This window comes from Falco cherrug, chromosome 1 (assembly GCF_023634085.1).
Source record: "Falco cherrug isolate bFalChe1 chromosome 1, bFalChe1.pri, whole genome shotgun sequence".
Taxonomy (NCBI): domain Eukaryota; kingdom Metazoa; phylum Chordata; class Aves; order Falconiformes; family Falconidae; genus Falco; species Falco cherrug.
Genome location: NC_073697.1, coordinates 74,034,831 through 74,061,964, shown reverse-complemented (window position 1 = coordinate 74,061,964; position 27,134 = coordinate 74,034,831). Strand labels below are relative to the sequence as shown.

The following is a 27,134-nucleotide window of genomic DNA, read 5'->3' as shown; positions in this document are numbered from 1 at the left end:
ATCATTTGACTGTGTCCTTGAAGTCACTCAAGCAATGTGGCTTAACATCTATCATACATGTATTCTGTTATCCTCTCCTCATGGAAAGAGTGGTCTAAATCTTATCCGGATTCTTAAACTATAGATGTTTATATGTGTTACTGTACATTTCTGTGAGGCTATCACATCAGAGATGCTAACACCAGTTACTAACACTTTGCAAAGGAGCTGATGAGCTTTGTGATGGTTATCGGGTCCCAGGAAGGAGCTAAACCCACACGCTCGAGTCAGTGTCCTCATGGTCCACCCTTTTTCCTCCTATAATGAGCTTAGTTTCTGATGTACCTATGAACTGCTTTATTCGCATTTGGGGGGGGGAGTAACTTGATCTTCAAGTGGCTGAAATTTCAAGCTGGCAGTAGCCCGACCCTGCGCTCACAGGCAGATCCCCTCTCCCCTTTTCAGACAGGTCTGCTGTTTGTATTATTTTAGATAGGACTTGCAAAGCAGAACTCTCCTGTGAGAGCCCTAGGCCAGTTGCCTTTTTATATGTCAGCAGTATCTAGGCCAGGCACTCATCCTTCTCCAGCACAGTTTAGACCTCCTCCGAGGATAACCTCAGATGATCTCTGCACCATCTGCTTTTTCACCACCAGCTACTTCTGCAAATCCACCTGTGCCTTGGCGCCCACCTCTGCAGGGGAAATCTGTCTTCTGTTCAATTTACACATTCAGCTATAACTTATCATTTGAATTTTGGGATTAACACAATGCAGCTTCCAACCAATTTCAATTAATCTGCTGTCCAAATATTATATTAATATTTGATTTGGAGGCAAGACGTCTTCACTGAAGCTTGATTTGAAAAGGGGCTCCTCCAAAGCTTTTTTGCTCCTCAAAACCTATCTGACTGTTCAGTGCTGACTTTTATGTTCTCGCTTTAGCACAGACCAAAATGACAAACGGTTCTGCCACAGCCCTGAGGCTGGAGTAAGAGGAGACACTACTGATAAATGACGAGAGGTGGCTTTGTCACTTAGATGTGAGATGGAAGAGTCTTTTGAAGCCCATACAACTTCTCCTTGCCATTTGCCCAATGGAAAGGGCAGGATAACTGAAATCAGGCACAAAGGAGCTGAACCAGCTGCTCATGTTGGGTGAGCCTGACTGTTGAGCACCACGATGCTTTGTAAAAGGCACAGTGGCAAAGGCAGCGCTGGACAACTTCCATGAGTCTCCTTCAGAAAACCAAACTTTATGATAAAGATGATTCAGTGTGAGGTTGCCAAGGCCTAGATTTGCTGACTACTGGTGATAGAAACTAATTTTGATAGAAATTTCTAGGTAGAGGTAATGTACGTGTAGGTGGCATTTCTGGAAGTACCTGGATCACCTCCAGCTTTCAGGCTCTAGCAAGTCTCACAGACAACAGTCAGCCCTGCCTCCACGCAGCGTGGTAGTAACTCACGCTGACAGCAGCACATAACCTAGCCCAGCCCAGCCATGACTCTCGCTCGGACGCTTGGGCTACTGCAATTTAAATGGCAAATAATGTCATCGGTGAAGAAGCTCTCTGTGAGCCCAGTGCTACAGAACTGGTGCGACGGATGGGGAAGTGGCTTTTTTTTTTTGTTTTCCTGTTAGCTTACACAACCTCTCCCAAGTGTTTTTAATAGCTACTGCACCTGGTTCCCCAGTACAATACTAATTTCTGCCAGGCCTTGAAGCACTCTATTTCACAGGTGACTAGTGTTGGCAGAACAGATGTTTAAAAGTAGTTTTGGTAACTCTTTGCTGCTTTCAGTGTTTAAGAACACCCCTTCAGCCCTGGCAACACACTCAGTGCAATGCCAGCTAGCCCCACAGGCCTCTGCCTGTGCAGACAAGCTGCCTGCGCACCGCTGCCACGTAGCATCAGCTGAAAAGCTGAGCGTGGCAGGCGCCCTGAGCCAAGGCTTCAAAAGGCGGCGGTTTTCCACCCATCCTGCCAAAGGGACACAGCTCCAGAAGCGTGCCGAGGAACCTAGGCTGAGACCTGCCCTAAACCCTGCGCTCTGCAGCTCCACAGCTTTTGCCATGGCCTCTTCGCCGTCCCCTGCCCAAAGGTTTCAGCTCGGGGAGGCTGGCAGAACACCGCACCGCTCGGCACCAGGCGGCCCCAGGGGCTGGCAGCTGCACACGCCGGTCACCTCAGCGCCGGCCCCGCCGCCGCCACAGCCCCGCGAACGCGGACCGGCTCGAGGGAAAAGGCGCGAAAGCGCACGCGCTGGCGCGCCGCGTCCGGGCGAGGTGATTGGTGGGGGGGGGGGCAGTGACGCCATATCGGAGCGCCGACGCCAGCACGCATAGATTCCGAAGGGAGCGGACCGCGGCCGTCGCCATCGGGGAGCGTTGTGCTCCCCGCCGCCCGGGCCGCCTCCCGCTAGCGACCAGGAGTCTCGGGGGCCGGCCCGGCCCGGCCGGTGCTGCTGTCGCTCCCGCCGCTGCCGCCCTTGACCGCCCGCGGCCCGCCGGTGTCGGCGCCGGTGAGCGGCAGGTGCGTGCGCAGCCCGTCGCCGGGGCCCAGGGGGCGCCGGCCGTGGTGGGGGGAGGAGGGCGGCGGGCAGGGGTGGCAGGGTGCCTCCGCGCCGCCTGACGGCATCGCTGGCGCCCGCTTCCTCCCCGGGAGCGCCAGGTCGGTGGGGCCCCCCGGCCGCTCCCGCCGGTCACTTCAGCGTTTTTCTAAGGTGCGTCTGATGAGCCCTTCCGCCTCTCTCCTCTTCGTAGCTTTTCCCGCAGAGCTGCCCACTCGAGCCCGTCTTGTCTCCTTGCAGACAAGAGCGATAGGTTAAGAACATGAGTCTCTACAACTTGGACCGCTTTCGCTTTGAGAGGAAGAGAGAAAAAGCGGAGCAGGAAAATGTGTCTCCTTCGGCAGCCCAGGCAGCTGATTCTACCGCAGCGGGTGGTGCTGCTGGAGGGGATGAGGATGAATCTACAGATGATAGCAACAGGCCAGATACTCCAGCTTCAGATGTGACAGAGATAACTGGTGAGTCAGGTGTTTTGCATGTAGCATAATAACAGTGCAAGTACTTTCTAGAAATAAAATAATTGTTGCCTTTTTTTTTCTTTTTGCTTGTTTTACAAATGTGCTTTTTTATGGACACGTATTTCACAGCAATTCCCACAACAGTATCCTTATTTGTAACAGTGCTTGCTCCAATTGAACCTGTGTATTTACAGGCAAGTTGGAAACTTGGTAGCTAAAGCTGAGATATTTTTTTTTCAGTTGTGTAAGCAAGCTACAGTTTACATTTTTAAAGTATGTTATGTTTTCCCATGTATTAGTTATCTTCACTGATACCTATTTTACACTAATATAGTATCTCAGGTTTTTCAAAGAAAAAAACCAACCTTTTAGTTGCCTGATAAATAACGCTACATAGACAACTTTTTCACTAGAGTCCTAGGCTAATGGAGTGTGGAATATCATGGATAAAACTAAAAAGAAAGAAAACTGTTTCCTTTCAGTTGAACCAGGTTTTGTGAGGAGCTGAGAAACCTGCTGCTGATTCTCACAAGGTCATTGTGTTAATAGTTTTGTAATAGTGTTTGCTCTGTTTCCTGACAGTAGCTAGTGGTTTTCATGGAAACATGAAAAAGTTGCGAGTGTTTTTGGTTGGTTTGGCTGATACACTAATTATGTGCTGTTTCTGTTTGGATTCATCAATCAATACTAATAAACAACTGTGAAGGTTGTCAACTGCATAGTCATGTTCACCAGTGGCTTTTCTGTTACTGAAGGAGTAAGAATGGAAGAACAAAAATCATTTGTTGCTGATGATTTTATAAATTCCAGATATTCCATATAACTTCTGATACCAATGTCAAGGTACAGGTGTTATTGGAGAGATCAGACAACTTTGTGCGTTTAGTCAGTAATGGAGCAACAGTATCCGTTGGTGTGGTTTAATGACATTTGTTTTGCATACTTTTCCCTGGTGGAAAGCAGTTTATCATAGTACCTTATCTGTGTGATAACAGGGAACCTTTCATGTACAAGGAGGCGTTCCACCTTTAAAGGTGAGCCGAATAAATACTAGAGTAGATTCATATTTACTATTCCATGAATTTCAGTTTTGTGCAGGTTGACTGGAGTGCGCTCACATCTACGTTAGCAAATATCAGTTGGTGCTTTATGTCTAAAAAAAACCAAACGCACCCTCTAAATCTTGGCTTGAGAGTTGCCAGTCTGAAGTTAAGTAGCCTATCCACTAGCAGAAAAGATGTTTTTGGTGGCAGGGAGAACTTAAGCAGTAAGCAACTGTCAGTTGTGGCTTCTGCATAAATGTACTTTGTAATGGATTGCATGAAGAATCTGGCACTCTGAGGAAGTGCAACTTGGAACAGGTGTCATCTTCCTGTTTGTGGTAAGTCACTGTCTTGTGTGGTATAGGAGCTACTGAATGCAGGTACCCTTCTTGAACGGTGAACACAGGTGTCATATAATGCGTGGTGCTACTTTTTTTTGTGGCTCACTTGTCTTTGATTTATTTGTTTTTAATATTGTATTCCTTTAATCTGCCTGGGGACTTGACTTTGTCAGTGGAAGCATGTAGCTGGACCAACAAACTTTGGAGCCTGTTTTTCAGAATCCTGATCTCCCTTGGCTTATATTGTACAGCGGTAGGACTGAGGTGGAGAAGGGACCTAATACCCCATTTAGAGGTATGAGTTTAGATAGGAGGTGATAAAAGGAAAGATGAAGGGCCACCTAAAAGAGGAACTGTTGTGGAAGGCCGAGTAATTGCGAGGAAAACTAGTGGGAGATGATGGTAGCTACCAGTAGAACAGAGAAGTGCAGACAAAATTGCAGCAAGTGGCCAACGTAAATAAGAGTCCATGGACAGAGATGCTGGTGTGGAACTGGGACACTAATTAACATTATAAATTGAGATGTAATTCCTAGTACATTGCATTTACATTATGCTCATCTTTCACAGATACTGTTTAAAGGTGATAGAGTGGTTTGGTGACTTATTTTTCACTTATTTACACATCATGTGTAATTCATTTAAAGGAATAGATAAACTATTTTAAAAATCAAATAACACTTTCTACATTTATAGATGTTAACTGAAAATCACTCAAATTTTGTCTGCAGAATATGAGGCACTTCAATATAAAAGACAAGATTGGCTTTCATTAGCAGATGCCTGTCGCTCTTGTTTCCTAATTAGCCACAGGAAGACAGAAGTTTTCTTGCGTTGAGTCAAATGGAATGGATGGCTATTTTGTTTTTTTTCTTGAATTATCATGGAAAAGGTGCAGAGATGACCAGCTTATGGCACTGTGTGCATTCTCTGCTGCTGAATACGTAAGTCAAAAGTATAGAGTTCTTTTGTACAAGAAGCAGTTTACACCAAGATAACTAAAAATAACTTGCCCTGATGCTCCATAAGTCATGTGAGGACAACAGTTACTCGTACTTCTTCTGAAGGCAAACACAGTGGATTCACAAAATATTGGTACTTGAAACTAGGGAAACGAGGAGAGTATTCTTTTTCACTTACACAAACAAAAAATATTATTAAATAGCTGATGGCGGTTTTTTGTCCTATTTCATTTGTTACCATGCAATCATATTTTTTATGTAAAAAGACTCTTAAAATCAGAGTTTTCCCTTCAGGAGTGCAAATGGTTCAGTATTATTTCCTAGGGATTTCTTTAAATTTCTGTTTTGTCGAGTCCCCTGAAATATGTGTTTACTGAAAACATACAATTGTTTTGTTTTCATTCATCTTGGAGAAAATAGTCAGATGTCTATTGCATCATGCAACACAGTTACCTTTGTAGCTATTTTTTTGTTTTGTTTTCCCAGAACAAACAAATATTGGTAGATTGTTCTGCACCTTGGGTAATGCTTCTTGTTGGTTTGTATTGGACATGCGTGTCTTATGTTTTTAATAAGCTATCTGTAGAATAATGGCCAGAAGAATTGGTGATCTCTATGCACCTGTGTGTGTTCAAAACTATGAAGGCTTGCAGTGACTTTGCAGCCAAGTTGCAGGTGGTAATTCTGAACATCACATAACTGAGGGGTAGAAACCAACTACAGGGGCAGTTAGGAAATTATACCTGAAATATGTCTCTTTAGAGAGTGGGAAAAATGCGTTGGAGTGACATATTAAAATTGTCCATAAAAATTACTGTTATTGACTAAATATAATACATTTGGTTTTTCTTAGCCTGTTAAGAAAACAGTGAAGCTATCTTCTTATTTAAAAAATCTAATTGAAAATTTATGTAAATAGCCTGATGTATAAGATAATGAGATTATTCCAACTGTAGAAATAAAGCAGAACTGTATTAGAAGTATACGAATTAGGATCTTGAATTTGAAAATTACATTTCTATTCAAAAAGCATGCTCACAAAGCTTCAACAGTGAATTGAAATTAAAGTTGTAGATGAAAATAAACTACTATATATATATAATCCTGTTATTGATGGTTGATATTGTTCATACTGTCTGTACTAGTCAAATGTATAACCCAATTGACTGCACTTCCAGGTTATGTTGTTGAGAGTATCACGTCATGCACTTTTCTTATTCTCATTTGTTGTCATTTTCTTCATGATGTGAAGAGGTCATGTCTCTTGCATATGTCACGGTAGAGTATAATTCTACTTAAAGCATTTCTGGAAAAAAGTAATGACTGCAGTACCTAGTGAACTGTTCTCAGGATTCATGGGAAGATAATGTTAGAAGTAATCATAATTTTAAAATAGTGTCTTTGAGAAGCACCTTAAACTGACACTGATATGTAGGATTATTTTAGCAGATGAAAAAGACTTTGCTTTGAAAATGGAGTATTAATTAGCTTTTAGACTCGAGCAACCTGCATTTGATACTGCTTTCCAAAACTAGGTGGAAATTAATTTTTGAATGTTGTGCAGTGTTAGTAAAGGTGTTAAGTCTCTAAATAGTATCTCAGTTTGGGTTTTATTTGGGAGAGAAGAAGCTGGCTTTCTTGGAGTGTGATGTATAGTTTGTGTAGGAGGTTTTATTTAGAATTATAGGGCAATGCATTGTGGCTCTGCACAGGTACATGGCTTCCGAAAAGACTCTGGTGAATGATTTAAAAAAGCATAATAAAAAACTTTATAAAGTTTTTCAAGAGCAGTTGAAGCTGTGTGTTTGCTGACTAAACTAAGCAGAATACTTGTGCTAACATTATAGAACAGTTGCATCTGAGTACCTTCATCCATAACTTAAACACTGTCTGCATATAACCATAGACAGTTTGATCCAGTTATTTCCATGGAGTCTCTTTGTAGGACAGCAAAAGTCTGTTGTTGTGGGTTTTTTTTGTTGTTTATGTCTCCAGTTAGGGATGCTTCTGTGTTTTCTTACTTCTGGTGTTAGACAAATACTGGTCTTACGATCGCAGGTATTCCTTAATAGTCCTTTTTAATTGCCTATAATCAGGAAATTCTGCCTTCAATAATAACATGCTGTGGCAATAACTGTTTAATCTGTTACTACTATGCAAGGTTATAATTTGCTCTAAATATGAGGACTCCTTATTACATATGTGTGTTCTACTCCCTCCCACCTCCCTGCCTTAATAAGGGATTCTGTTCAGTACAATAGGTGGAGGAGGGGGAGAATTCTTTTCCCAGACAATGCAGCATTTCATAGGTATAGGAGTTAAGAGCTGTCATGAAGACTGGACAATGATTGCTATTTAAACTAAATATAAAATGAGAAGTCACCAAGTGAAACAGTAAATACTCTTTATTTAAATGTAAACCTCATTCAAGGTTTATATTGTAAAGAATAAAATTATTTTTTAAACCATGTTATTTTGTAAACTTTTTTAAAATTCAATAAGGATGCTTCTTAACAAAGCTGTTATAAGTGCCTGCCATTTGTGTGTCACGCTACTTGTGGTGGCAATATTTGGAATATGGTCTAACCTACAAGGCAAAGATCTGGAAAACTGGCTTGATGGATTCTATTAATTTGGTAGAGATGTGAACTTCTTGTGTTTCTTACAGACCTGTTTTGATATTTCCATTCACATCTCTTTATACATTTTGTCTTTCTGTCCTATTGTGATAGTCCTTGCCTGACTAGCCCAACTTGATAACCTTCAGAGTTTTTCTGCTTTTTTTTTTTTTGTTAGAGAGGAATTGCTGAAATTTGCCTGCATCTTTAGGTCTAAATTTTAAATGAAATGTTTGATACATTCCCAGAGGTTTCTCTTGTATTCATCTTAAAACTTAAACAGTTTCAGATAAAGCAAAGCAACTGTGTCAAGGGCAACACATCTTCCAGACCTGGATAGATAGAAGAAGATCCTGCTGAGGAACTTTATACTGCTGGCATGTTGGTCTTGGTTGTAGTGAGGCCTGTCTTGGGACAGTATGTTACTACTTCAGAACTAGTACTTTTCAGGCCTTCCTAAGTTTATTAGGAAGCACTATTACATGCTTATTAAGATAACAAGATTACTTGGCAAAGTGAGACTTTTGTCTCTTGTAAAAATCATTACTGTAATCCTCTATTGTGTCTTGAAAGTGATAGAAAAGGTTTAGATTTTTATGACTCAATATAAAATTGAGGCCTTTTATCACAGATGAAGGAATTATACACAATGTAGCTCACTTCTGCATTTGGTTATTATATGAATTTATTCTAGCCTCTTCTGTGTCTCTAGTGCGTGCTGGTAAATCATCGTTGAAAACTGGTGTTACGCTCCGTAGTAACTTGACTCAGCAAGTTTCTGCATTAATGAGAAGAGACAGAAGGAACTAATTTTCTTTCCAGCCAAAGTTATGGTTCCAGAGTTAGCAGCTGAGAAAGCACCACCAGTGTTTGGACTATAGCCGCAAGAGATTGGAGAAGGAATTGATGCGCTAGAGGGGAGAGGATGCTCGTGATGCTGTATTTGCATTAGGAGGATGTAGAATCCTTTTATATGAGGACTTATACTGACAGTTGTATTATTAATACTCAACTCTTTGGGAGTTCTGTAGCTGACTCTCCTGCACCTTCCCTGTTTAATTGTTTTGGTCTTATTTTCTTATTCATGATTCAGAGCTCTGTCTTCTAGGAAATAAAGTGTAGAGATTTTTATTTTTTTTTCAGCCATGCACCACCCCAGTTCAGAGTGTATTACTGTTTTTTTATTCACTGAGACTCTTAATAAACCATAGCTATTTTTTCTCAAATCTCTTCTACCTGTTCTCTTGTTGTGTGTTCTCACCCATTTTTATAAAATGTAAATCAGATGCCATCAACAGTGGAAACCTCCAGTTTCTTCAATACCAGTCATGCAGGTAGGGTTTGTGTTGTCGTGTCATGGGTAAACGGCTTGTCTTTGCACAGAGGTGTGGTGGTGGGTGGAGGAGCCCGAGTAACCTGATAGGAGGAATGACCCCTGCCCTGGCTTCTCCCAGGGCTGTCACAGGAGGGCCACCAGCCCTACGAGCTGAGGGCTGAGGCTGGTGCCCATCTCCATGAGCCAGCAGCAAGGCTGTTGGGAGCACTGTTCAGGGTGAGGAGGGTTGCTGCCTTTGGGGTTATGGAACTCGCTATGAGATGCAAAATAAGAGCTTTTTAGGCTTGTACAAAACTTGTGATGAATGTTCAAGAAGAGGAGCCGAAGGTGAGAGAGGAATCAGGGTGGCTTGAAGAGGAGCAAGTGTGGGGAAAATAGAGAGATAAGGGGGTAACAGGGCTCAGTTACCCATAGACAGGTCAGCATACTTGTCTGGCCGTGCTTGGTTTGTGATGACCATCGTCAGTCCTGTCTTCTCATTAAAATCCTCATTTAACTTCTTCCCTGGGTGACGGGGATCTGTTCCGTGTGCACAGGGAGGGGTCAAAGTGCCAGCAGCTGGAGCGAGGGACTGGGGTCGCAGTGGCCCATGTGTCTGGGGTGCCAGCAGCTGGAGGGACCAAAGCGAGTGTAAAATGAAGTGACAGCCAGCAAGGGTCTCTGTGTCTGTGATGGCACCCCCCGTGCAGCCCCTGCACAGGGAGTGGGGGTACCAGGGCACCAGCCAGCCAGTGTGTGAGGTGCTCTGGGAAGCCAGGGGGTCAGTTGCCCGTTTGTGCATGGGGTGGCCCAGGATGAGGGGACCCAGCGTCAGCCACCAGGTAAAGGGTGGGGAGATCATGGTGTGTGTGTCTGAGCCTGTGCAAGGGGGCTTGTGCTGGCAGCCAGAGTGGGGTGCAGGCCCTGGGGGCTCCTGTGCTCTGGTGACAGCAAGGGAGGAGACCGAGGCTCCCTCCCGGGTGGACCGGGTGTCTTAAGGCCAGCAACTGAGAGGGGGTGTGTGTGTGTTTGCTGCCGGCGGACCTTTGTCCTGGTGAGCCAGGAGGGGAGCGGGACGTGGCTGCTGCCTGCATGCCCCTGGTGCTGGACCAGAGGTGAGCGTGGGCCTGGGTGGCAGCAGCAGCGGGTCGGAGGTAAAGCTTGCCAGTCATCTGGGAAGCAAATTCTTTGGCATGAAGAAAGGCAAACCCCTTATTTTACCTGGTAAGTAAGAAATATGGAAATGGCAGGTTATAAAGGTTTGTAGGTGGAAATTAAACATGGGTTTCTCTGCTGAAACAGGGTACTGAAACAAGACAATTCTCCTTTTTTGTAACAGACTCTCTCACAGGTTGTGATCTTGTGTGTATTGAAAGCTGAGATGACGATAGCTGTTCTTCTCGCTCCTCCGTTTCCAAACGGATGGACTAATACCTGGTTAGAAGTTATTTCATATTTTTGGTAGGATTTTTTCAATGTGTAGCTGAGGTGATCTGAAGATGTAAGGCTTCAATGGTTGCTTTTTTGAATTGTCACTGAACCTAAGCTCCATTTTCATGTTCTTTTCTTCCTTTTCAGTAGTGCGCTATGTAACATTGAGTACTATATTTTTGTAGTTTATTTGGTACCTTTCCCTTTCAAAGCCAGTATCACCAGGTAGTTTCCTATGTCAGCAATTTGCCTGTACTTTTAGGATTTCTTTTTGTCTCCACCAGATGTTGCCACAGTAAATTATTTTGAGTTTATTTTCTGCAAGATTACTTTCTTACAGAAAATGCTCTCTGCAGCTGTCGTGTGTTCTGTTCCACACATTCTTCTTTCTCTCTTCAGTTGTATGCCTCCAGGGTCCATAATTTGTCTGATCTTAAACAAAACTACTTGGCTTACCAACTATTCTTTCTTTCCAGCACTGCCTGTAAAAATGGTAAAGTGGTAGAAAGGAATGGAGTCTTGAATGTGTGGGACTGTTGCACTAGGTCAGGCTGCGTACAGTTCTTGGCTCATACCTTTTGCAAAACGCCTTGAGTGCTTTTCTTCAATTACTGACATGAAACAGTACACTTAAGAGGTGGCAATTGCATCCAAGTATTCAGTTCTGTTTAATGCAGGTTTAAAGGTAGAAAAGCTAGAAGCTGCACGTTCAAGTCCATATGTATCAACTAAAAATTGCTGTGATTTGTTTTCCTTGGGATTTTCTAAAGATGATAGCAGAACAATTCTTGCCTCTGCAGGCAGTAGATTGAACCATGTGTTTTACCTTGCCCAGGCTTATATGGGAGCATCAGAGTTTTAGTTAAAACCTCTTTCAAATATACAATATATGCACTTAGAGCATACTGTGCCTTAGCTGCACTTGGTACTGTGCTGAAAGAGGGCAACAGGGAAAATTTTATTAGTATAGGCTTTTTGATTTTGTTTTACAGTGTTCTAATCCTCTCTCGGCTTCAGGTTCAAGACCCACTTTGTATGTCAGGTTTTGTGTAGATTTCCCTGTGTGGTCATGCTTTACCCATCTGGATATGTACGTGGAGCTGGTTTCACGTGTAGCTGACACCGGGGGCACTTGGTCGTGTTATTCATGACTGATTCAGGAATTATATGAATAGAGTGGCTGCTTATGTTTTTGGTTGTCTTAGAAGCACGTTCAGATCTGTAAAGTTAATACATGCTAACGCGTGTGTGGTGGGCCCATTTTGAGAATGTCATTGAAGGTATTATATGATTCCTGAGATGTCTTCACAGTGATAAATCCTAACTATAGGTTCTGTATATCCTGATGCTTCGTATGTAACACAAAGTATCCTTCCATATGCTATGTTTCCTTGTTAAGAATGATCTAGATCATAATGTGGAAAAGACTGGCTAAACAGATTATATCTCTGTAAGAGGTATAACCTGTTAAGTTCCTTGGTGTAGCTTCCTGATTTTCTGCAGTATAACACTCATGTTCCATTTTTGAAAAGCTGTGAAGACCAGCAGATCAAAAATCAGCCATTGGATATACCAGGACGTTTCTATCCATGCCCTGAGCAGCCTGGAAGTTGGTCAGAGGATTTTGCTGATTATCATTTTTTTTCAAAAATAAAAATGTATTTATTACTAACAAAAAATACATGATCTCTTAAATTCCTTGTATACAATTTTTTTGATGTAAGAGGGGTGAGGATATTTTGCCAGGTAAGTTCCCACTTTAAGGAATACAGCTTACAGGAATTTTCCATACATAAGGGTGTGAGTTCTGTTTAAATGGTTGCTGTGTATTAGGAAGAAATCAGCTGTCTCATGCTCTAAGTACAGATAAATATTGGAAGTCATAAGTTGTAAGTCATTGTCTGTCATTTCTCCTATTGAAATGGCTTGCACAGGGTACTCTGCTGTCCCAGAAACTCCTGAAGCCAAATGGACAAGGAAACAATCTTATTTCAAGCATCGAAGAGGGGTACAGTTCCTAGATGTGTCTTCAGATAGCGAAGATGAAGAACCGAGAAATTTCAGTGCTGTGAAAGAAAACAGAGCTCCAAGGAGAGATGCCGTTGTAATGTAAGCTTTAAGACAGCTTTCTGTAATGTTTAAGTAACGTGATGTGATGTTCTAAATTGAAATACTGAATTGAAAATCAGAGGCTAGGTTCCGGTGTACTGGTTTGAGATTTACCTGCCCCTAACTAAACTTTCCTGGATTTTCAGGGAAGAAGAATCCAGCTCTTAAGCCATGTTCTTAGAGAAGACATGAGGGACAGGTTCTGTGATGTTGGTTATGTGATGTTCATTATACATCTGTGTATTGGCCCTACTGAAATGCTTTTAATGGCATTTGAAAGCTTAACCATAAAATACTTGCTTTATTAGTTTAAAACTGTATTGGAGTTGATTGTAGCTTGTTGGTTTTTTTGGGTTTTTTAATGAAACCGTGGTGGACAGGAAAGCAAGTTGAGTTTCAGTATATAGCATAAGAGTTCCCAAGCTAAAGTTAAGTATTAGTTGTATGATGTGTTTGCTGTGCTTTGTGGAAACTTTTTTTACTTAATTGGAAATAGATATTTTTGAATAAGCTGGGAGGGAAGAGCGTGCAGGAGTCACTTGTGTGGGTGCTAAAAAGGCAGCATTGAGAGTGCAGGAGAGAAGAGATGTAGACAGACATGTCCTGCAACTAGTTGGAATGGTTTAAAGAAACCCCTGCTAGTTATATGTCTGTGTGACTTGAGATGTGGTAATTGTCTGTGTCCCTTTAAGTGTTCTTGTGCTAAGCAAAGCAACATGGCTTAACCTGGTTTTTTTGATAGTCTGGCTCAACTGATCTGTGGAAAAACTTTTATGGGAATAGCAACCTTAATAGGTGTAGTCTCTTGTCAGATTTTCAATCCTTACATAGAGCATGGAGTTAATGGAGCTTATCAGCAGAAATGAAATAAATATTTTCCCTGCTGCTGTTATCTGAAATGCTGTATTTTTTTTAATGCATCTTCTCCAAAGTTTAGGCAGATACGTGGTGAGAAAGAAACAAAAAAAAAATTGTAGTTAGCAGTGTGGACTCCTGTTTCTATCTATAGTTTTAAGTTGTAGATTGTGCAAGGATAGAGAGACGGCGAGCTGGTTGCATGCATTGAATTGGCTTGTGTGGAGTGCTGTATAAACACAGTTACACTTCTGGGACCAACCCTGTTTGGAAGCAGTACAAGCTGTTTTGTCCCATGTGGAGCTGACGCTAATAAGCCATGCAGGACCCAACTTGCAGAACCACAGTTTGCTATTTCTGTACTGTATTCTGATTACTAGGAGTGAGAGACGGGCAGAGTGGCTTCTAGTGGGACTGCTGATGAGCATAATCTACGTCCTCTTGTACTCTTCATTATTCCTGTGTAGCCACTGGTCTCTTACGCACCGGGCACGCCAGTGCCTGACACTTGGGCACACGGTGTTGGCTCAGGTGCTAGCTGATGTGTACTGAACCCACTATAAGCTGTCTTACAAGTGGTGTTATGGTTGAGCTAAGAAACGATTGAGAGCGTGGCAAGAGTTAGCTTGGATCTGGCAGGTGTTGAGTTCAGCCTAGCTTTGCACAGAGTCAGTCAAGTGTTTCTGCACTGTGCATTTTAGTGCATGTGTTACCCAATGTTTCAGGGTTTTGTGAAATTTTTTTTTTCTTGCAGAGTATCCCAGGCCCCCTTATCCTGAACGAGGGACAGAGCAGAAAGCAGAAAGTTGAGAACAGAAAGCATGCCTTTCCTAAAAGGAAGTGTGCTGCAAGCTTCACTGCCACAGTCACTGTCCCTGTCCTGTCACTGTTTCCTTTTGCGGAAAAAAAGCAGAACTCTAACATGAGGTTTTGTGGGTCGGCGTCATGCTCGTTTAGTGGTTAAATGAGTGTTTCTTCTTGCTTGATAAGAATGTGTTTGTACAGAGAGGACAAGATATATGGTATGTGCAGCTCAGACTTTGTTGACAAGTATCTAGATGTTAATCCCTGATAAAGTATAGGGTAATTGCAGTGTTACCATTTCCATTTGGATTGATTGCCTCCTTTAAATGCAGTTTATAGTGAAACCTTTTTCCTTATCAAGGCAAAAAGATCTGAAATATGCTAATAGAATTTTAATATGCCATTTCATGAAGCCTTTTTATTTTTTTAAGTGGATGCTGGATTCACCTTCTGAAGCTTACAACTAGATGGCTTGGTGGTGGACTGAAGAGGAATTTGGGCTATTTTCTGTTCTGAGGATTTTTTTTGAATTCTCAGGCACAACCAGACAGTCCATGTAGCTGTATGTGCCTTTAGAACGGGATAGGGAGAAACGGATTTTTTTGATACACAGTATTTTGAGACTACTGTGTAATCTTACGTAGGTGGCATGTACTACTTTTTTCAGAATCGTATTGCAGTCTGCCTATTGCAACTGCTAAATAAAGATACAGTGAGGAAAATGGGGTTTATTTTTAGTCTTTTACCTGTATCTGTTACCTGTGTAAAGAGACCTGCAGGCAAACCATTCTGGTGGTAAAGTCCCTATGAAATGGCAAACTCCGTAGAGTTTGTTTAATTTTTATTCAGGAAAGGAGGTTTTTATGTGTGTATGGAGGGCAGTAGGATGGGAGACGTGTGCTTACGTTCAGTCTTGTCTGTGCAACTGAATTGTGAAAAATATATGGGGACTGGTTTTCCTGCACGTTAGCTCTAACAATTAATCCTCCAGTAAACTCAGGACTTTGTCTTTTTCAGAAAGGTTCTTCCTATCTTAAGATGTTTAAGACTCTGCACAAGGGTATTTGAATTTTCTTTCTTAGTTAGCTGAGAACTGGGACAGAGTTGATACTGCACCTGGAAAGCTCTTACAAGGAACTTATCCATGTCTGTTTATCTGTTGGGCAAATAAATATATTAGCAAGACAGATAAACTCGAGATCATCTGTAATTTGGGTAGCTGAAATGATGAAATGTATGAAGATGGCTGTTGCTAAATTTGCAAGTAATCTTTTACAGCACAATACCAGGGTAAATTGTGGTATTTCCCTTGTCCATCTTTTCTTCTTTCCTTTACAAAGTTGAAATGCGTTCACTGCGAACAGAAGACTGTACTGAATCTTGCATGCTTTATTTTTTCCTGAATAGGAGGTATCCCTTTGGGTACAAATTAATTCAGTATTACTGAATGTATCTTGACATATTTTGTATGGTCCTGTTGGTTTTGGTTTACAGTAATGTTCCAGTAGAGTGAAACGTTGATAAGCAAAAATAAATTCTAATTCTTTTTCTCCTCTCCCATACATTATAGCTCTGAACAGTCTGAGGATGACGAACAGCCTGAAGATGAACTACCCCAGTTGACATATGTAAATGGTGGGGATCAGCTGCCAGTTGTGAAGAAGGGTGTAGAGGAAGACATCAGAGGCACAAAGCTGCAAACACTGAAGGAACTCTTTCCCCAAAGAAGTGATCATGAATTACTACAAGTAATAATGCTCTGTTCTTTACATTTCTGTAGACAGTATTCCTAAACCTCTGGCTTTAATTAGAGGAGCAGCCTTGGGGTGGGTTGACCCTAGCTGGATGCCAGGTGCCCACCAAAGCTGCTCTATCACTTCCCTCCTCAGCTGGATAGGGGGGAGAAAATATAACAGAATGTTTGTGGGTTGAGATAAGGACAGGGAGAGATCACTTGTCAATTACTATCACCGGCAAAACAGACACAGCTTGGGGAAAAAAAATAATTTATTGCCAATTAAATCAGAGTAGGATAAGGAGAAATAAAACTTAAATCTTAAAATGCCTTCCTCCCACTCCCCCTTCTTCCTGGGCTTAACTTCACTCCCAAATTCTCTACCTCCTCCCCTCCAGTGTCACAGGGGGACAGGGAGTGGGGCTTGTGGTCAGTTCATCACACATCTCTGCCGCTCCTTCCTCCTCGGGGGGAGGCTCCTCATGCTCTTCCCCTGCTCCGCTGGGGAGGTCGCTCCTACAGGGTGTAGTCCTTCAGGAGCAGGCTGCTCCAGGGTGGGTCCCCTGTGGGGTCTCAAGTCCTGCCAGCAAACCTGCTCCAGCGTGGGCTCCGTTCTCCACAGGTCCTGCCAGGAGCCTGCTCCAGCCTGGGCTTCCCACGGGGTCACAGCCTCCTTTGGGCATCCCCCTGCTCTGGCATGAGGTCTTCCATGGGCTGCAGGGGCACAGCCTGCCTCACCGTGGTCTTCACCACAGGCTGCCAGATATCTGCTCTGGTGCCTGGAGCACCTGCTGCCCCTCCTTGCTCACTGACCTGGGTATCTGCAGAGATGTTGCTCTCACATAGCCTCACTGCTCTCCTGCTGCAGTGTCCTGTCCCATTTGCATACACCCCCTGTCCCTTCTTAAATACATTATCCCAGAGGCGCTACCACTGTTCCTGATGGGCTCAGCCTTGGCCAGCTGTGGGTCTGGCTTGGAGCTGGCTGGCGTTGGCTCCATCTGACATGGGGGAAGCTTCTAGCAACTTCCCCCAGAAGCTACTCTTGTAGCACCCCCTTGCTACCTAAACCTTGGCACACAAACCCAATACAAGCCTTAATTCTTATCAAAAGGAATATCTCCAAGTAATCTATTTTAGGAGAGCTGCAGGCATGTAATGTTTCCATATACACCTGCATACGTACACAGGTACTTATGTATATATAAAAATGAATATGCACATGCTTTTTATATGTGTGGATATATAAAAACCTTAAGATAAGCTCAGCAACAGTGCATTCTAGTGTATAGAAAATTCTTTTTTTTTTTTCAGTTGTGATGTTTAATCTTAGTTATAGCTGTCTTGGTTGATAACTGCCCTTGTTGGAGTGCAGCTAACTGATTAAATGCAGAATGAGTGAAATCATTGTGGTCTTCTTCAGTAGATGAAATGTTGCACCCTTGCGCTTATGAAATGTAATATGCAAAGCCTATAGTACTTCCAGTGAGGCAAAAAGGAGTAGGTTTGAACTTACTCTAATTTATTCTGATTATACTGATGTGTGGACCTGAGATACTGTTAGCTATTGTCTAATGTACAGTACAAATTACAGTTGCCATATTTTTAGTGAGGTTATTTTTCAGTGCTGATATGTAACTAGGTTTTCACTAGGTTTAGTTTGCAAAGCTAAATGAGTTTAAATTAATCTGTTAAGTTTCCTGGTTGTTGACACTGTGTTAAACAAATACAGAAGTCTTACTAGTGCTCCTTGTTGAGTGTGTTTTTCCCAGTGCATCAAGCTTTGTGTTTAGACTTCCTACTTTAGGAAGAAAGAAGGGGTTGCAAATAGCAGTTTGGGAATTTTTCTCCTGAGCATTGTAATAAAATCTGTATTGTAGATGTCCGGTATTTAGAAAGTTTTAATTTTTGGCTACATAGAAATTATTTAAACCAAAGAGTTCATTGTAGCTTAGAAACTAGCTAGAAATGACTTGTGATGTGTCTTGACTGCTGCTTTGTGATTTCAGTGGTGCTTTTAACTACTCAGTGGTATGTAGTGCTGACAGTATTTATTCTCAGGAGAGTGTGAGGTAACTCCTGCGTCAGCAGAGCTTTGTAGTACATGGAGGCTATGCAAATTTTTGTCTGCAGTTATGTATCCATGATATTTTTGAAGGAAGACGGAGGAATATTAGGCAAATGTATATTCCTTCATGAAGGATCTGGAACAGTCTGTCCTGAAAAACCCTATGCAACTGTTGAGGGCTATTAAGAGAAACTCATGAGCCTTTTGAAAAGGAAATTGTGTGGCTATAGCAAAATTGTAAGATGTTTACAAATGTGGACAAAAGCTTGGGAATTGGGATTCCTCAAACTTTTTTTTTGTGTGTGTGTGCTTCTTTTAACCTTTAGGCCATTTGCTTCTACTGCAGTTATGTTACTTGCAAAAAGCATTCTAAAAGTCTCAACATCCAATTAATTTGTAAAAATTACCTAGTTTGAGATTATACCTGGATGGAGAAAGAATCTAGGACTGCAGGGAAGTATAGATAAACTTTGATGCATATTTTAAATTGCGTGCGTGTACTTTCAGGGAATCGACCAGTATGACATAACAGTATACAGACATTTTGTGAGTTAAGAAATCTGTTTTTGTGATAGTAACATTAAATAGTTCGGCTGGGGGGGGAAAAAAAGCGCTTTTAAGTAAACTTGCACAGTGTGTTTGTGGAGACTTTTAAAATGTTTCCAAATACAGCTCATGTGATCAGTCTAGCTAATTTGGTACCTGTTAATTTTGGTGTCTTTTAAAGGGTATTTCAATCATGCTGATCTGTCATTGTCCTCCTCTGTCCAACACTATTAAATCTCACCACTTAATTGACTTTTTTTTCCCAGTTGATAGAATCGGCACACACAATGGATGAAGCAATAGCTGCTGGCTTGAAGTTCAGTGACGAAGGTACGTTTAGCAAAAGAAAAAAACACTCACAAACTTAAGAAGCTGTTGCTAATTCAGTGAAATAAAATTGGTTGGGATGTATTTAAAAAGTGGTAAAGCATATGCTGAAGTTATTTTTTTTTATTGTAATAACACAAAACTGAAATTACAGGCTTTGGAAAGGGAAATATAAAAGTAGGATGCGAATCAAAATCTAAAAATAGAACAAAAAAAGCGGAATTTGTTCTGTGAAGCTCAGGATTGCTTTACATGTGGGTCCTTAAGTGATTTCTGTTCTTGCTGGTTCCTTCTTTGGCCAGAAGTTGAGGCAAATAGTAATGGGTTAGCCACAGTAATTTGCAATGTTGTAGGTGAGAAATCTGCTGGTATGAAAAAAATATACTGAAGTATGTAGCCACTTATAACTGGATGTTTTTTGTGTTGAGGCTTATCACAATTTTCTCTTCAGCTTGACATCAAAACTTTCTTGTAATTCTGAATAAGAACTGTTAGTCTTAGGCATTGGATAGATCCTCACCGTTCTTTAGCAAAGCATCTCTCAAACCATGCCTTCGAGCCCTCAGAATGTATTTAGGGGGTTTTGTTCTGCATCTGATTTTATGTAGTCTCATGCTGTTATGCTCCAAAAAAACGCCAACAACAAAAAACCCAAACCAAATCAAAAGACCCAACGCATGATGTGGAAGTCCATAGAAAGTGGTAAGTGTGTAGCAGGGTCATACTTGGGCTTTGGGTTTATTTCTTGACATCACCTAAGTCCAGAGTTAAGTCTCTTACCTTTTTAACTGATTTATTGGGATTGGTGGGGGAAATGGGGAAGTTTGATATGAATATTAATGTAGTCATAAAAAGCTGATCTGTTTCAGCAGTCTCCCTCTGCAGTTCAGTTGTCCATGGTTTTCCTGAGACATCTTCATGGTTTGGGCATGATAGAACAATTAAAGCATTCAAGAGTGACCATAAATAACTTTTTCCAAGTGGCTCATGTGTCTTTTCATCCTACATGCTGTGGATTTGGAAGTGGTAGGTCTAAGAAGCTTATGTGCTGAGGGAGAACAGTTTCACTCCCCTTCTAAAGTAGGAAGATTTTTTGCTGATTTGGTTCCCCCTGTTGTAGTTAATTGTATTTTCATCTTCTATTTTTTATGTACAACTCCAAAGATCTTTAAAAATCATCAGAAAGCTTTGAAACATTGGGCTAATTTAATGAAGTATTGCTTTTGTTTGTTAGGTTTGGTTTTTTTAACCCAACCAGACCAACATTTTGAGGTTATCACTATATGCATGATCAGATTCTGTAGATAACACTTCTTGGATGCTGGCAATAAGAAAATAAATCTATTTTGTGAGGAACACACTACTTCTCAGTCTTGTTCCCTTTTAAACCAATTGAAGCTAATACACATCCTTAAACTTTGTTGCAGTTCAATGTTTGAACTGAAACACTTTGATTTCTGGTATGTAGGCCCTGCCTTTTGGCCATTTGTGTTGATCTAAGGATGCTGTTTCACATCCTTTCAGTACAAGCCCACAGAAGAATCTTCTTGGAAGCAAAATTCTCACTAATCACAGCTGTTGTTTAAAATATTTAGTTAGGAGTAGGCATGCCTGAAAATGATGGTATAAATCACCTCATTTTGGACACATTTTTTAAAAATGGAAACATTACTGAACATCTGCTTACCTGTGTCAACTTATGATACACTTGTGAAGTGTTGACTCTGTGAGAGGTCAGGGACAAGATACGGTGTCGTGAAGCATGGCTTTGCCAAAAAATTGTGGCTGAGTCGTCCTCAAATTTTTCTGTCCTTTTAGAATGATGAAAAACTTATTTATGGCTTAAATCAAATTGTATACAATTAAAACAAGAAGCATTGCAGATGACTTATAGGTATGAAGATCAGATGTGACTCACTGAAAATATGTGTATGAACGAAAGTTATAGTAATACCTGCTGCTTGTAATTGGCTTCTGGTGTTGTTTTCTGTGCATCTTGAAAACCATGGAATTGTAAGGGTGCTTCTGAGCTGAAGCCCATGGAAACCTGGCTGATGTTCGCTGCTTTTTGAACAGACAGAAATGACTGTTTCTGTTGTAACAGCCAGGGAAGTCACAGTAACTTTTTTTTTTGTAGTGATAGCAGCAAGTAACAGTAGCAGTAATTAAATGTGCCTGTCTAAATTTTGAAACCCTGGAGCTGCTTTTCTCATTGTCATTAATCATAAAATTTATGGAGAGAACGATTCTTCTGGAAGGCTTGATGTGCCCTGCCTCCACTCCAAGGATGGTTCCTGTCTAGCAGTAATAGTTTCTTCATCCCCTTAGCTGTATGCTTCCTTAGTACAGGAGTGAATGATGAAGTGTACCTGTAAAGTGGATGTCTTCAGACAGCTGGAATTTTTATTTTCATTTGCAGATGTGGAGGGTTTCAGAAGACCACAGATTGATTTCTGAATAATTCTATGTTGATATGTTCCTGAGACCATGGTTATCCAGATCCTTTCCTACAGTTTAATTGTTTCTAAAATTGTTCACGATTGGGCTTTCTTCAAAGACTATTGAGTGCTCAGCACATGACTTCAAAGCGGGGAAATCTTTCAAGTACTCTTATGTGGAGCCCGTGTATTTTTTAGGGCAAAGAGGTTTGCAGGGTCACTGTATTCAGCATTACCTATCCTGAATGCAGTTTTAATTGAGCTTAAGCAGTAATAGCATGAAGCCTCCATGACTTCTAGTGCTTTACCCAACCTAACAACCCTTAGCTTTGGTGTCCAAAAAAAAATGCACATTTCTCAGACTTAAGCTAGTAGCGTGGCTTTTCCTGGCAATATTGTTTAAATGAAGTTCTTGGGCAGATAGGTCAAGGTCTGAATGGTGAAGGAGGGCTACCTCCTTTCTCTTGGCACGTTCTCTGGATGCTTTGAACTGTGCTTCTGGTATATATTTATACCTATATATACGAATACATAGACTTTGAAAAAGTCTTATCAGTGTTTTCTGGTAATTATTGCCAGATCCTTCATTTAAGGGAGAATTACTGATGCTTTGCTCTTCTACCTTTGGGATATTTTAGTGATTTATTTTTTAAAAAAATATATGCCATATCTCTGATGTCAGAAAGAGCGAATGAATCTAGTAGAAAATTTATTTGAAAGTATTTCAACACAAAATGATTTTTTTTGTGAGAAGATGTAGCTACTTTAATTTTCCACAACTAAAACTGTTTTGATCACCCAGGCAGTCTTTTGGATTGGAAAACAAGTGTACTCTGTGTATGTGTGCTTGTTCGCTGGGGTCCTTGGGCAGTCTGGGAGGGGAAGCTGGCCAGAGATGCTGATATCAGACATAGAATTATAGAACAGCCCAGGTTGGAAGGGACCTTGAAACATCATGTGGCCCAAGCTTTAGAAAAGGTTGAAAGAAAAAAAAAAAAATCTTCTCATGCAAATTGCTCAGAAGTATCACTACAAAACAAAGTTCTGCAAAAGTTCTGCAGGCAGTTACTCTTCCAAAAAGGATTTAACTTGCAGGACTATTTCAGATCATGGTCTAGGAATTTTTGTAATAATTTGGTCTTGTAACAGCTGCTGCTTCAAGCAAAGCCTGTGTGGAGAAATAGTGGTAATGTCTTCTTGCCTTCATGAGGTGTGCACAGTGGCAGTCAGAAAATGCACCTGACTGGGCAAGTCTTAATCTGATAATCACCAGGGCCCAAAGATACTCAGAAAGTTCTGGCTAATATGAACTATTCATAAGTAATATGGTTATCACTGATATTTTGTTACCGCCAACTCTAATGTGCATAGTTTTCTTTCAGATATTTGGATTAAATGTTGACAACTGTTTGGTGGTAATGTCTCTGATGTGCACCTGAGCCAGAAGTCAGTCATCAGTGCTTGCAGATTGGCAGTGATGTACATATTCCACCTCACAATTGCAGTTCAGCCTTGATTAAATACTGGCTTTCCAAAAGCAGTCAGCTTGAATAAAACCAAGAGATACACATTTATGCAATTTGTGTGTAAAACAGTTGTCAATTAAAAAAAAGCTATTTCAGTTGTTATATATGAGAGGTAATTGATTAATTGCCGGACTGCTAAAAGAAAGTGAAGGTAAATAAACATGTACTTTCAAGCAGCTGTTTTGATGGAAGTTTAAATGTATCTGTGGACTATAACAAACTATTACGGATACTAGTAAACATCTTGTGTGGTTAAAAAGTAGCTACTATAGGATCGGTCTGAATAATCCTACTGTTTTGGGTGAATTTAATGAGAGTAATTAATTCTTCTTTTCTGCCTTGATTCTTTTTAAAGCTGCCTCTCAGAAAAGGAAACGAAAAGGTTCTCCCACAAATGACAAAACCAGAAATGAGCAAGTCACAAAAAAGCCAAAAGCTCATTACGTAAGTAATGGTTTTTCTCTCTGCGCATTGTAACATAAGTGGAATTACCTGACTTGGTCAATGACAGTGGCATCATGAATTTGGTGTGTTCTGTCAGAAAATCCAATCAAATTCAAATCTTGCCATCTGAGGTTTTTCTGTTTTCTTCTCCTTGGCAATTCTAAGTGGAATTACCTGCTTTGTTCTTTAGTGTTTGTAGGTTTGTATCCCAGTTACCGCTGCTTGCCACCAACCACTCCTTTGAAAGCAAGTGAACAGGCATGTGAAGCGCTGGGTACCGTTCAGTTCTTGTGAAGCGCTGGGTACCGTTCAGTTCTTGTGAAGCGCTGGGTACCGTTCAGTTCTTGTGAACATCAGTGGAAGTTATAGCCTATGGATCACCTTGCCAAACTGCCTGTTCTGTGGTTCTTACAGGAGCAGTGTTGTTTACATATATGTTGGAACTATGACTTAGGGAGATCTTTAAAAGGAAATCATGGGTTACCTGTAAAGGAATGATTACGTTGACCTCTGTTAATAAATAGGAACTATGTAATGATCCTGGTGCATTCAGGTTGGTATTTTACAGATCTTACGCATGGTCCTGCAGTGCTGTCATGAGGCTGGCTCCCAGCATCCCATTAGACCTCCTTGAATGCCACTTAGGGTAGCGAAAGGGAATTCTACAGTAAATACTGGAGGCTGGATGGAGGATGGTGTGACTTTCTTTGGGTTGAAATTTAACCAAATGCTCTCTTCAGGCAGAAGAAAATGAAGAAAACGCAGAGTTTTTCATAAATGCAAAAATAATACTGCTCAGAAGCAATAATACTTCCTGGAGGAGAGCTGTGAATTTTGTGAGGCAAGATTTGCTGGTGTTTGGGTTTGTTCCTCTTCACCAAATGCCTGGGTTAGGTTACAAAAGAGATTATGGAATTTCTTACCCAGCCAGCCTAGCAAACGGTGCTTCACTGGACCTGGTTTCATGCAGCAGCTTGATTTCTCTGCTTAACAGTTCTGCTGCAGTCAAAAGGGGAAGGAGTGGGAAAAATACAGCTGTAACGCATGGGGTTATAGAATTTGTAATAAAGAATTATAGTGAGAAACCTTGCAGGGATTTTTTTTCTCACTCTTCGCTTTTCTGCTGGTTTCTAAGACTATAGAGTGCGCGTTGCCAGCTATTACATGTACTGTGGCCGTACTCTTCATGGTACCATAGGCTCACTGAGGAGAGGAACAGTGCCCTCTGTTACTCGGAACGTTTCTTGGTGATCTGGTTTGTGCTGTTTCAGCAAATAGCATCATTCCATAAAGTAAATATTGATCAAACCTGTTGGCATCCCTGCTGTAGATAGGTATAACCACTTTGCATTTAAAGTTCTGTGAAGAAACTTGCATAATTTTTTGTGGTGAATATGTATGGAGTAGTTTTTGGCATGTAGATGTTTTGGCACTCGTTGATAAGAAAACCTCCCTTTTTGCAGGCTGATAGTAGCTATTAATGAAGCTATTATTGATGTAAACTTCTTCCAGCTTTTGATGTGACTCCATGGTGCTATGAAATAGTACTTGTGGAATTTTTTTACCTGTAAATTTTAATATAAATACACCATTTACCATGTTCATAGGCTCTGGTGGATTAAATACTGCATGCTCGGTAATCTAACTTAACTGACTGTTAACCCTGCTATCTTCTGCCTTAAATATTATTCAGAATTAGTACTTTTTACTTTAAAGAAATGCAAACTGGATAGTTCTATATTATTTGCCTTGTGGTGTGTAACTTTGCACTGTGTATGCTTATCAAGTAAAGAATATCAGTCTTTCATGAATGCACATTTTTTTTGTGCTTATAAAAGTTTGGGTCTTGTTTTGACCATTGAGTATGTATTAAAAATCACTTCTGCAACTTGGGTTTGTCTTTAAGTGCTTTTGTCGTTTAGACTAGCTCTTTAAGAGTAACAATAATGATTAATTTGATTTTTAATTATTTTTTTCTGTTTCTGTGCTTACAATTTATATTAAACCTAATAGATTTCTTTTTTAATGGTAGCTGGATGAGACAGATCCCCAAAGACAATGGGAGAGGCAAGAGATGCTTGTGAAGAAGCTGCAGAACACATTCCCTGGACTGGATAAGGAGGTGAGCTCATGTCCGCTGATGGCACATCAGGTTTTGACTGCTTAAGAAAATAGCCCACATGAAACAGTCCTTACACCAGCAGCTCTCTTGAAAAGAGTCCAGGGTAGGAAGGTCCTTGCTGTTGCTGCTTTTGGAATGTAACTTGCCCTGAACTGGGAGCAGTTGGATGTAATCAGGACTGTATGGAACTTGTCATCCTACTTTTTTGGTCCCATGACAAGGCTGACATAATCAGATTTGATAACCTATTATAAAAAAGCATGGGGAAAGTATTCTGCTTTCCTTCCTTACACTCTTCTCCCCTGGATGACTGAATGTACTGTGTGCTTTGTATTAGTTTAGCTGATCAGGGCATTTTACTACTATGCTTTAAATTGTTGGAAGCAAGGCTTGTTTGTGTATGTTCTTACCCTTTTGAACAGTGGGGTGCAGCTCTGCCTAAACTTGGGGTGTAAGGATAAACTGAAGGGTTTTCTCCTTTTGATTTCCTTAATTTTGGGTCAACTGATTCACAGGGGGTTTCTTTGCCTTGTGCAATTTAAACTTAGTGCTGTAATGTTGTTATCCACAGAACTTAAGGTTTTGTTTATCTTACCACAATACAAAATTTCTTTTCTTTTACTAGGAACTGAGAGATGTGCTTCAGGAGCATAACTGGGTGTTTCATGAAGCACTGGAGGCCCTGAGAGTTTTTGCAGAAGATGATGAGGGTAAAGACAGATTTATAATCTATTTTATCTCGAGATAAAACAAACAAACTTGTGATACAAATTTTTTCTAATGTCCAGCAATGACAGCCCTGACAGCACTATGCCTAGAAGCTTCTAATGATACTGGAAATTAGTATTAGGGGGAGTATAAAAGAAGGAAACTATTTTTTCTTTTTTTTTTTTAATTTTTGTCATGATTATTTCATCTTTTGCTTTGTAAGCAGAGATAAATACCTTTGCCTTGCTAATTCAGATTTACATAAGAAGTTGTAATTACCTATGGGTGTATCATAAAATATATTTAGAAATGTGTCAAAGCTGACACCTGCTCCCCTCCCGATAGTTGAAAAATAAGTTTCATTTTTTAACTAGAGTAATCTGTAAATCAGTAATTACAAAAAACTGCATAGGTGACAAGTGACATATGCTATTTTATCCTTTTAAAATATATTCCATGAGAGGAAAATACTAGAAATAGGCCTTAAATTATGTAACCAGGTTATAAATACCAGTGCATTAAATGTGTTAAGGAGCAAAACTAGTGATTCCAGGTAAATCTGTGAGTTAGACCTTAAATACTGTTTAATGAGCTGATTATTTTTCAGTGTTACACAGCTGACAGATACATATATGTTTTGCTGTATCAGCTATTTAAATATTCTTGGAGTAGGACAGTATTCTTAATTGGATTCTTTGCAAGTGGAGAGAGCCATCATGTGCATGAAGTTGG

The 27,134-nt window shown here is 40.8% G+C and overlaps 1 protein-coding gene across 2 annotated transcripts in view; it reads left to right on the top strand.

The window, feature by feature from the left end:
* Positions 1-2,297: 2,297 nt before the first annotated feature.
* Positions 2,298-27,134, top strand: part of SMARCAD1 (SWI/SNF-related, matrix-associated actin-dependent regulator of chromatin, subfamily a, containing DEAD/H box 1) — a 45,716-nt gene continuing 20,879 nt past the window's right edge. The window contains exons 1-8 of one of the 2 annotated variants that reach the window (XM_055708409.1): positions 2,298-2,515; positions 2,746-3,010; positions 12,655-12,829; positions 16,059-16,236; positions 19,104-19,167; positions 23,484-23,572; positions 25,605-25,694; positions 26,320-26,404. In XM_055708409.1, the coding sequence (XP_055564384.1) occupies positions 2,815-3,010; positions 12,655-12,829; positions 16,059-16,236; positions 19,104-19,167; positions 23,484-23,572; positions 25,605-25,694; positions 26,320-26,404 (877 nt within the window). In that variant the 5' untranslated portion in view covers positions 2,298-2,515; positions 2,746-2,814. Of the gene's footprint in view, positions 2,516-2,570; positions 2,706-2,745; positions 3,011-12,654; positions 12,830-16,058; positions 16,237-19,103; positions 19,168-23,483; positions 23,573-25,604; positions 25,695-26,319; positions 26,405-27,134 lie in introns of those variants that run through there. The other variant, XM_055708418.1, reaches the window with a different exon arrangement.